General features: G+C 45.7%; 1 protein-coding gene across 22 annotated transcripts in view; it reads left to right on the top strand.

Annotated features, from left to right (window-relative positions):
- Positions 1–10,733, top strand: part of LOC108700413 (ubiquitin-associated protein 2-like) — a 29,812-nt gene that overhangs the window by 7,873 nt on the left and 11,206 nt on the right. For 8 of the 22 annotated variants that reach the window (XM_041574571.1, XM_041574570.1, XM_018233573.2 and 5 more), the window contains exons 8-20: positions 387–541; positions 2,953–3,027; positions 5,265–5,317; positions 5,863–5,948; positions 6,031–6,208; positions 6,547–6,742; positions 7,014–7,276; positions 7,438–7,610; positions 7,911–8,115; positions 8,498–8,552; positions 8,910–9,078; positions 10,141–10,210; positions 10,445–10,634. In XM_041574571.1, coding sequence (XP_041430505.1) covers positions 387–541; positions 2,953–3,027; positions 5,265–5,317; positions 5,863–5,948; positions 6,031–6,208; positions 6,547–6,742; positions 7,014–7,276; positions 7,438–7,610; positions 7,911–8,115; positions 8,498–8,552; positions 8,910–9,078; positions 10,141–10,210; positions 10,445–10,634 — 1,868 coding nt within the window. The remainder of the gene's footprint in view (positions 1–386; positions 542–2,952; positions 3,028–5,264; positions 5,318–5,862; positions 5,949–6,030; positions 6,209–6,546; positions 6,743–7,013; positions 7,277–7,437; positions 7,611–7,910; positions 8,116–8,497; positions 8,553–8,909; positions 9,079–10,140; positions 10,211–10,444; positions 10,635–10,733) is intronic. The other 14 variants (XM_041574575.1, XM_041574573.1, XM_041574574.1 and 11 more) reach the window with 5 other exon arrangements.

The following is a 10,733-nucleotide window of genomic DNA, read 5'->3' as shown; positions in this document are numbered from 1 at the left end:
CCTGCTATAGTTCCAGGGGTACCCAGGGTACAAATAATCACTCACCCCAAATCTCCCCCTAACTGACCTTCAGACTGGGCCCCCTTAGCTCATAACAAGGTTACAGATATATAGAAACATTGGGGTGTCACCCTGCTATAGTTCCAGGGGTACCCAGGGTACAAATAAGCACTCACCCCAAATCTCCCCCTAACTGGCCTTCAGACTGGGCCCCCTTAGTTCATAACAAGGTTACAGATATATAGAAACATTGGGGTGTCACCCTGCTATAGTTCCAGGGGTACCCAGGCAAACGTAGAATTTATTCTGTGACTTTTATTAAACGGACAATGTATTTTCTCATTGGAATATCCTTGTTATAGAAATGTCTAATAATGGGTTTGTAGGGGCACTCGGGGAAGTCCTTGTTGTCACTCGCCCATGTTGCTTTTCAGGACATTTAACCCGGCAGACTATGCGGAACCATCAAGCACAGAGGACAGTTATGGCAACAGCAGCACGTGGAACAGTACAACTAATTTTGAACCTGATGATGGAACAAGTACGTGTCATTTCTCTCCTTCGTCCTGCTCTGCTTTCCCATATTGTCTCTATTACATACAGTGAATTAGGAATCAGACTCCTCGCTGCAGTATAGGGGATGTTCCACTTCAGACACTTGTTTCAGTTCACTTGTTTTCAGATTGAAATGGACTTTTTCCAATGACTTTATATTTTCTATTTGGGACAGTTTTTCTAATATTGAAGTGTAAAGTTTAATTTCTCACCTTCTAAAGTTGCTCTGGGAAGGGGGGGGCCACCGACTCCCTAAACTGTTCTAAATTGATACATTTAGTTGATCCATGTGTTTGTCCCTGCTGAGCAGAATCCCTGAGTGTCATTACAGGCAACTGTTATAAACTCATTCTATCAACTAAATAGAGCAACTTAATGTATCAACTAAATAGAGCAACTCAATGTATCAACTTCATGGAGCAACTCAATGTATCCACTTAATAGAGCAATTCAATGTATCAACTAAATGTAACAGTTCAGATGCTCCTGGATCACTGAGCTGCCAGACTGAGACACCAGGGACTCAAACATTAAACTTACATTTTGGGAATACGGCATAAAATAAAAGATGGAAAGTAATTGAGAAAAAAAATGTTTATGGAGAACAATTTGAAAACCACTCGACTGAAAAAGGTTTTTGGAAGGTGAACATCCCCTTTAATATGTCTAACTCGGGTAGTTTATCCAGGAACCTGCTAAACATGACTAAGTGTTCCCCAAGTCCAAAAAGTTTTGAACTGTGTGTGTGTGTGTATATATATATTGTCATTACTATGTTTTCATTTGTGTCTGATTTTCTGCAAATGGATCACATTGTGTAGCTGTGCTTTCCATGGTCATTAGAGGGTTAATTGTTCTGTGCTGAACTGACTGGGCTTAAAGTGCTGCTTATCCTGTGCCTCAATTGTGGCATTGATCTTTTCCATTGCCATATATATATATGTGTAATCAAATTTGGGAAATTGAGGGTAGTCGATAAAATATGGGCTCATGTTGCTGAAACATTCAGCTGTGGCACCAGCCAGTGATAGAGTGGGGTGACCATGTGAGTCTGGCCTGTAGCTCATGTGAGTGGGGGAGACTGAGTGAGTCTGACCAGTATCTTGGAGTGAGTGGCGGAGACTGAATGAGTCTGACCAGTAGCTCAAGTGAGTTGGGGAAGACTGTGTGAGTCTCATCAGTAGCTCGGAGTGAATTGGGGGAGACTGTGTGAGTCTGACCAGTAGCTCGGAGTGAGTTGGGGAGACTGTGCGAGTCTGACCAGTAGCTCGGAGTGAGTGGAGGAGACTGTGTGAGTCTGACCAGTAGCTCACGTGAGTGAGGGAGACTCTGTGAGTCTGACCAGTAGCTCGGAGTGAGTTGAAGGAGACTGTGAGTCTGACCAGTAGCTCGGAGTGAGTTGAAGGAGACTGTGTGAGTCTGACCAGTAGCTCGGAGTGAGTTGGGGGAGACTGTGAGAGTCTGACCAGTAGCTCGGAGTGAGTGGAGGAGACTGTGAGAGTCTGACCAGTAGCTCGGAGTGAGTTGAAAGAGACTGTGTGAGTCTGACCAGTAGCTCGGAGTGAGTTGGGGGAGACTGTGAGAGTCTGACCAGTAGCTCGGAGTGAGTTGAAGGAGACTGTGTGAGTCTGACCAGTAGCTCGGAGTGAGTTGAAGGAGACTGTGAGTCTGACCAGTAGCTCGGAGTGAGTTGAAAGAGACTGTGTGAGTCTGACCAGTAGCTCGGAGTGAGTTGGGGGAGACTGTGAGAGTCTGACCAGTAGCTCGGAGTGAGTTGAAGGAGACTGTGAGTCTGACCAGTAGCTCGGAGTGAGTTGAAGGAGACTGTGTGAGTCTGACCAGTAGCTCGGAGTGAGTTGGGGGAGACTGTGAGAGTGTGACCAGTAGCTCGGAGTGAGTGGAGGAGACTGTGTGAGTCTGACCAGTAGCTCTGGGTGAGTTGGGGGAGACTGTGAGTCTGACCAGTAGCTCGGAGTGAGTTGGGGGAGACTGTGAGAGTCTGACCAGTAGCTCGGAGTGAGTTGAAGGAGACTGTGAGTCTGACCAGTAGCTCGGAGTGAGTTGAAGGAGACTGTGTGAGTCTGACCAGTAGCTCGGAGTGAGTTGGGGGAGACTGTGAGAGTGTGACCAGTAGCTCGGAGTGAGTGGAGGAGACTGTGTGAGTCTGACCAGTAGCTCTGGGTGAGTTGGGGGAGACTGTGAGTCTGACCAGTAGCTCGGAGTGAGTTGGGGGAGACTGAGTGAGTTGGAGACTGTGAGTCTTACCAGTAGCTTTGAGTGGGAGGAGACAGCATGAGCCCGTAGCTTGGGGTTAATGTGAAGGTGGGGAGAAGTTTCGGGGCCCTGCAGCACTTCATCTCAATCTGATTGTGTTTTTTTTTCTCCCTTTTGTTTCAGGACATGATTACATTGGGGGTGAGGGGTCAAATTATCCCCGAGAATTTTCCACTGCTCCTGGTATGATATATCCAGGTGCTCAATCTGCCCCTGATAAACCTTTTATCCTTTTCTTTTGGTTTAATTTCTCCTGATCCTCGTGTGACTTAATCTCCTCCTTGCTGAACTACTAAGGGCTGCACCACACGCATAGTGCAGAGAGATGCTACTGGGAGTAGTGGGTTCATGTATCAGACTCTCAGCACCCCAGCTGGTTACTCCTATCAGAAAGTGGCTACATATGGCTGTCCTTCGTGATTGGCCGCATCTTATGCATGGTCTTAGGGCCACAATTTCTTGCCTGAGCTGGGGAGTGGGCTTGTGTTTACACTGACATTTACCCTCCCTTGTCGTTTTGATCCACTTGCTGTAAGATTTGCATATTTTCTCTCTGGGCTTGTGCACATGGATATAAAATGTTTTCGGATATTGCATTATTCTTATTTTAGTGGTTAAAACATGGACAAGCCCCCTAGTGGCTGCCAGTGGATCAGACCTACAAGGGAGAGAGGACGTTTATGGGTATATGTTGCCTTAGAGGTGACTGCAGTTGATGTTGGGGGAATGGGGGTCCCAATTGCTAAGAAACATCCCCCTGTTTCAGTCCTGGGCTTCTGTCCAGCTGTACTCAGACTAACTGCCCTGTAAACTGGTTCCATTCACATGGGAAGTCTCATGCTTTGACTTGTCTTGAAGTCATGTGATCTGCAGGTTTGGGTTGAAACCCGTACACCGGTGATATATTGTCCACCAGCTTATGCCGGCTTACTCAGAAGCACCCATATCTGCCCCTTTCACTGGTTCACCATTCATGGGAGATTTGGGCACGATTACCCTGGCAACAAATACGCCCTTTGCTCTTTTTGCTTTAACTCCCTCGAGCAAAAAGTGAAGGTGAAACCATTGGATCCAGTTTTCCACGCAGCTTATCTGACTACAAGCCGGCCCAGCTGGGAGTGAACCTTACACTGAGCTCTTATAAAAGGACAAGGAAAGCTTCAGCCAAGTTGGTTATGCACTAATCACTCCCGTTTTATTCCATGCATCGTTGCAGGGCTGACTGCCGCCATCTTGCTTTGGCTTTCCAGGCATCTTGTGTGCAGGTTCAGGCACATGGCAAAGTGGAACTTTTTTTGAAGAACTAGGTCAAGGGATGCCTGGGATACTGAGGAAATATGGCCTCCGTCCCCTCTGTAGTGAATTCTAAGCAACACCAGGCCTGGTTAAAGGGGAACTATTGCGAAAATGAAAATTTAATATAAGCTTCAGCATACTAAAAATAAGAAACTTTCTAAATACAGTCAATTTAAATATTCTGTGCGGTTTCTGAAATAATCAAGTTTATCTTCATTATCCCTCTCTCAGCATCTGTTTCTCTTCATTCTCTCTTCACGCAGCAGTTGGGTGTCAGATATTCACTGACAGTTAGATCCAATATATCTTATAGGGGGCTCCTTTTGCCTAGAAGGTGTATTAGAGCTCACTCTATTAAACTCACCAGACATCATGTCTCTCTACATGCAGGATTTGTGCTAAAGATTTTGTTAGACTCTAATTCATCTTTTAGGCAAAAGGAGCCCCCCTATAAGATATATTGGATGTAACTGTCAGTGAATATCTGACACCCAACTGCTGCATGAAGAGAGAATGAAGAGAAACAGATGCTGAGAGAGGAATAGTGAAAATAAACTTGATTATTTCAGAAACAATGCAGGATTTTTAAATAATTATATTTAAAAAGTTTCTTACTTCAGTATGAAGAAGCTTATGTTAAATTTTCATTTTTGCGATAGTTCCCTTTTAAGGAAAAGGAACACCAGCCCAGTGGAAAAGTTAATTGGTCAGTGGAAGGTGCCTAACCAATCGGCACTCCTCCATTACTGGCATTTTTTGTCCTTCAAAATTGACTTTCTCTCTTACATGTTATGTGACACGTGTAGATGTCAGTGTGGACGCTGTACACGTGGCTCCCCATGAAACACAGTATATACCTAATATATACCCAATTCCCGTATATACCTAATAGCCAGCGCCATGCCCCTCACTGAGGATTAATCTGACTCGTAGTAGTCCTGTACGTGCTAGGATCATGGGAGGGGTGGGCAAAAGAGCTTTCATTCCTGCCTGTCTCCCTTTGATCACATAACAGGTGACGAGCACTAACCTGTCGTGCTGAGCCGCTGCTGATTACCCCTCCAGTCCAGCTACTCTTTCCTCTTCCCAAGTGCCCATCTCTAACTGCCACCTGCTCTCTCTCTCCCCCTGTGTGCTAGGTGCTTGGAGGACTGCGACTGAAGAGTGGGGCACGGAGGACTGGAATGAAGATGTAGGTATCTGGTTGAGCATGTGAAACTCGGGGGGGCTGTAGTTGCACATAAAACAGGCAGCATCCGACACCTGGTTAACCTACATAAACAACTAAACACAGTGGAACCCCTCATGAGTAACTCATTGCAACAATAAAGATACCAGTAACTTTGCACACTACCTACATGAAGCAAACCGATAAAGTTGTTTATACTCTCAATAGGTAGAGGTACACCTAAAATGTATTGACAGTCACTGTGATCTAGAGGCGCTAATTATTTTTATTATTATTATGTACTTGACAATTGTTTGCTATGTATAATTACATTTGTAAAGGAAATAAAAACATTATGGAAAAACAAACCAAGGCAGTATCTACCCCCGCAGAGTAGCGTGAGAGATTGCAGCAGGGGGTAAATAGAAGGAGTAAATGTACTTGCACCCTTTGTACACTGCTTATAAAACTAACCAGGGACACTACTACACTCTTTGCATGGTCTGTTTCTTGCTATGCATAGGATGTGGCTTTGGTGCTTGACTTTCCTTTTTTTTTTTCACTGCCAGCTCTCAGAAACAAAGGTTTTCACAGCTTCCAGTGTATCCTCAGTGCCTGTCCCCTCTGAGAATGTGACCATCACCGCAGGCCAGAGGTAAGTAGCCACCCAACAGGCCACGGAGCGGAAGCACAAGTGTTTCAGGTGTTAACACTGAGAATGGTTGTGCTCTTTGCAGGATCGACCTGGCCGTGTTGCTGGGGAAAAGTCCGTCATCTTTAGAGAATGAGACGTCCAGCCTTGAATCTAATCGGAACACCGCACCGTCTCAGGCCGGGCCTATCGTATTCAGCAACTCCAAGCAGAACCCCGTCTCGCAGACCAGTCCTGGGAGCAGCTTCTCCCATCACACCATGGTACGTTAGGCTGCATGCTTGCTTTACACTAACCTGTACTCACATGTTACACTCTCAAACAGAACCTGCACTCGCACCCAGCTCTTCTCTGCATACCAGTTGACCCTTCTTGTCTGTGTCTGTGACTATTAAGGGGGACAGTGTATGCAAAAGTAAAGCAGAGTTGCCTGCAGGCATTTTAGACACTTCAGTTGCCTAATGAGCCTGTTGCAACCACAGTTTGATGCCCATGGCTAAAAAATATTCTAAATTAAACTGCTCCCCATTATGACCTTAGCATGTAGTTCCTGTGCAGCTATTTAATTCTATAGTTTGAGTAACAACATCTCCATTCTCAGGTCAGCATGCTGGGTAAGGGCTTCAGTGACAGCGAGCCTAAAGGTGGTACTACTACAGGCTCCCAGTTCCTAGAGCAGTTCAAAACTGCCCAGGCCCTTGCCCAACTGGCAGCTCAACATTCCCAGTCGGAAGCAACCGGTAACACCTCCTGGGACCTTGGTGCTGCATCACAGTCCCCCTCACTTGGGCAGTATGGTAAGTTACTCGTCTCAAGTTATCATTACTCGTACTATAGGCCCTGCATACCAGTAGACCCTTTTTGGTTATTTCAGTAGCCATAAAGGGGGGACAGTGTATGCTAAAGTAAAGTTGTTCCAAGTATGGAGTGACTCTGGTTTTATCTGGCCAGATTCTCTTGCAGAGATCCAACATTTCCAGATCATTTAATGTTTATGGGCCTTTAACATATTGTGATTAATCGTTTCAAGGGTTAATGACAAGACGTCTGTTTTATGTGTTGCTTCAGATATGAAGAGGTCGTCTGACCCGTTCAGCAAGCGTCCAAGCTTTCCCCAGGCCTCCACCATGATGGAAGTGTATCTGCAAGAGAAGCAGCCTGTGGTTAGCACCTCCTCCGCTGTGTCTGTATGTCCATCTTCTCCTCTCACTGGCAAAAGCAACACTGCCCCCCCGATGTCTCCGGTGTCTTCAGAGAACCAGTCTAGCAGCCCCCAGCCTGCTCAGCAAAAGATGAAGCAGCAGAAAAAGAAAGCATCGTTAACATCAAAGGTATTTAAAGAGCTCAGACTTATTTGCTCCCCCCAATATGGCCATCTTGCTGTCCCCTTGTTTATACATACATCCTTGTCTTTCCCTTTTCCTGTCTACCTAAAGAGCTCACACTTGCTCGTTGACAGATGCATCCGATTTAGTGATTTCTTTGCTTACAGATACCTGCTCTGGCAGTGGAAATGCCTGGCTCTTCTGACATCTCAGGGCTAAACCTGCAGTTTGGAGCCTTGCTGTTTGGATCGGAGCCTGTCCTCCCAGAATACGAATCTTCGCCCACTACAAACGTGGCTGTGAGCCAGTCCCAAAACAGCCTTTATACCAGTCCTGTAAGGTAAGTTGGCCCCTCTCCTTTCCTACATCCTTCCTGTGCTATATGTTGTGTTCTCCTGTGGAAAGTACTGTACTCTATTGAAGGTGGGCAGCATGGGTCCTTATGTGAATGCCATGACAGTAGACCCTTTCTGACTGTATCAGTAGCCACTAAGGGGGGACAGTTTCATGGCACAGTAATGTGGTGCTGACCGGAGACCCATCAGAAATACCTGGTGGTTTATCTTGAGTCTGCACCCACATTCTCCCAGAGCCAAGCTGCTTTGTGTCCAGCCATTAAAACTTCTCTCTACCTTCACAGTGAATCCCCTAACACCATCACAGCCAATCAGAGCCCAGAGTCTGCCTATCAGGGCAGCAGCAGTATACAGTCTGCAACATTTAACTCTCTGAGCAGCACTCAAGGCCCAGTGTATGAACAGAGGGCCACACAGACCCGGCGATACCCCAACCCCATCACCTCATCTTCCTCATCCTCCCCACAGAAAGACCTCAGCCAGTCCAAGGTAAGATCCTTCAGGATACAGTGTTGGTTTTAGGGTTTTGCCAATATTCATATAAATAAATGGATATAAATATCCCTTTATTTTCTTGTTTGTTAATGTGGCAGTCCTGGGAGGTATCTGTAGGCTGAATGAGTGTCCACGGTATTGCTGGATTTCTTAAATCTCACCTCCCAATCTGGCATATGTGCCCCAGTCAGTTGGACATTGTGGTTGAAATGCAGCAAACTGCCTGAGCAAATGTGGGAAGCTATGGCCGTCCATATTTTAGCATTTGAGATTGTTGGGGTAGACTATTGCTCTGAGTCAGCTCAAAGCTGCTTGTACTGGATCAGGAAATCTCTATCCCTACTAACTGTCATCTCCACTGATTGTGTCTCTGCAGAATGGGTTCAGCTCCGTGTCGGCTCCTACGTTGCAAGCCCCTGTGTCAGTCGAAGGTAAGTACAATCTTAACTATTACTGTACGGATTAGTCACCACAGTCAGACAGTTTGACTGCAAATAGTCATGTGACCAAACAGCTGCAATAAGGGAGCATTCGTGTTGCTTGTGTGTCGGTGGCAGTGCACGCTAGTAGACCCTTTCTGACTTTCTGTAGCCATAAAGGGGGGACAATGTGTGCTAAATAAATATTGCTCCTGGCTAAGAAAGCAATCCATCACTACCTTGGGTGGATGATTTTGCTGGGTGCGTACAACTTTTCAGCATTGGAATCTGTTTACTGCAAACTTAGATTCATTGTTTTCAGGCAGCTCAAATTCATGCTGATGCATCTGCTTTCATTGTCTCTTCCAGTTCCCTCTGTGCCCACCGTGAAGGCAGATTCACCCTCTGCTTCCAGCATTGTCCCTCTCAGCGACCCAGTGTCTACATCCTCCCTCCTCACCACGGCCGGACCCCATTCCTCACAAATCAGCAGCCTCGCTCACTCTGAGGATCTGCAAAGTGCCCCCACAACACTCAGGTATCTGGCAACTCTATATACCCTGTATTTCATGTGGGTCGCACATCGCAGCATTCTTAGCTATGCCTGCTGGCAATGACTGAGGGAAATGAATGGAATGTAAGCTGATCCAAGGACATCGACCAATCACATGATGCGTTCAGAAGGTGTTAATTGTCTGTAGGGTGGACAGGGATTTGTGCATTGACTTGTGTGAACGGCTTTTGAGTTACATAGCACTGAACAGTCACACTATATTACGGTTACAGTATATTATACAATACCGCACGCCAGTTGACCTCTTCTGGCTTCCTGTAGTCTTAAAGAGGGGACAGCGCGTGCAAAAGTAACAAGCCCACCAGACATGTGATCAGACCTCCAACTGCCTGATCCTCCTGCTGGTGGAGCCGCACAGTTTTCTTCTATCCTCATTTGTTTCTACTGGAAATTCTCATTGTCCATGGGCTTTGTTTGTGGTGAAGCAGTTGGGATTTAAGCAAATATTTCCTTATTGGTGGTGCTTTGCATTTATTAAGTGCATTGATTTAAAGGGGACCTGTCGCCCTAAGAAATAATTCCAAATTCTTTGCTATCATGTTAGTTAGACAAATTAAACTTTACTTACACTATATTTATTATTTAAATTGTGTAATTCCAAGACTAAACGAAAACACAATCACAGCAAAAAGGCAGGCGCAATTTTGTGGATACTGTTAAGATAAATTTTGTATCACCCCAAAATCTTGTGTATGCACCAGAATGGGGGACCCAATCACCATGTGCAGTTCCCTACACAATTATAAAGCCTGAGGAGTGACGGGGGAAATTTTAGGAGAGCAGTAACATATAGGAATTGCTCAATGGAAAGTGAAAGTTACTGCCTCTATGCCTCGGGCATAGAGGCGGGGGAAATATTTGATTGACAGCTCAGATATTTAAACCCCTTTATAACCTGTATGAATGTTTTAATGAAAAAACTAAATTGTGTTCCTTGTTTTATTTGCAAAGACTTTCATTATGCAGCTTTTTATGTGTAGGTGACAAGTCCACTTTAATCTTCTAAATGTTCACTTCTTTCCTTAGCACATTATCTTCCCAACATCAGACCTCCACCTCCTCGTCCTCTGTAAGAACTTCAGTATCGACGCCTCTGGTGAGTGTAAGCGAATGCCCAGGGCTCCAATATGATATAAAGCAATGAGCTCTATAAACACCTCATTACAGTTGGGTCTTCCTGGGGATTCTCACACCTTTGTCCTTGTTGCACCCAAAGGAAATGTTCAATGGTTGACTTTTCACAATAGTTTCTCTGTAGATTCAGCAGCAGAGTGAGGTTCAGCTATTTGGGAACACTTGTTTACTATATACATGTGTCTATTCCTTGCAGCATACCAGCGTGGATACGGAAACCAGCATGCACCCGTCTGTTACCACCTTCTCCTCAGCCTCCAGCACAGTCCCCACCACTCCGTCTGCCCCTGCCTCTTCCAGTATCAATGTGGGGAACCTGGTGCTTGGCCTGAGCAGCAGCTCCACCATAGCCCCATCCACACGCAGCTCCATTGCAACCACTTCAGGTGAGACAATCCATCCAGGTGAAAGGGTGAGGATTCCTTACTGCTTTCATTTAGCCATCGGAAGGCAATAGATGTGTTTACGAACTTTTGGTTGCTGAG

The sequence above is a fragment of the Xenopus laevis genome, chromosome 8S, assembly GCF_017654675.1.
Source record: "Xenopus laevis strain J_2021 chromosome 8S, Xenopus_laevis_v10.1, whole genome shotgun sequence".
Lineage (NCBI taxonomy): Eukaryota > Metazoa > Chordata > Amphibia > Anura > Pipidae > Xenopus > Xenopus laevis.
The sequence above is the reverse complement of the archived record's forward strand: the minus strand, read 5'-3'. Positions and strand labels throughout refer to the sequence as shown.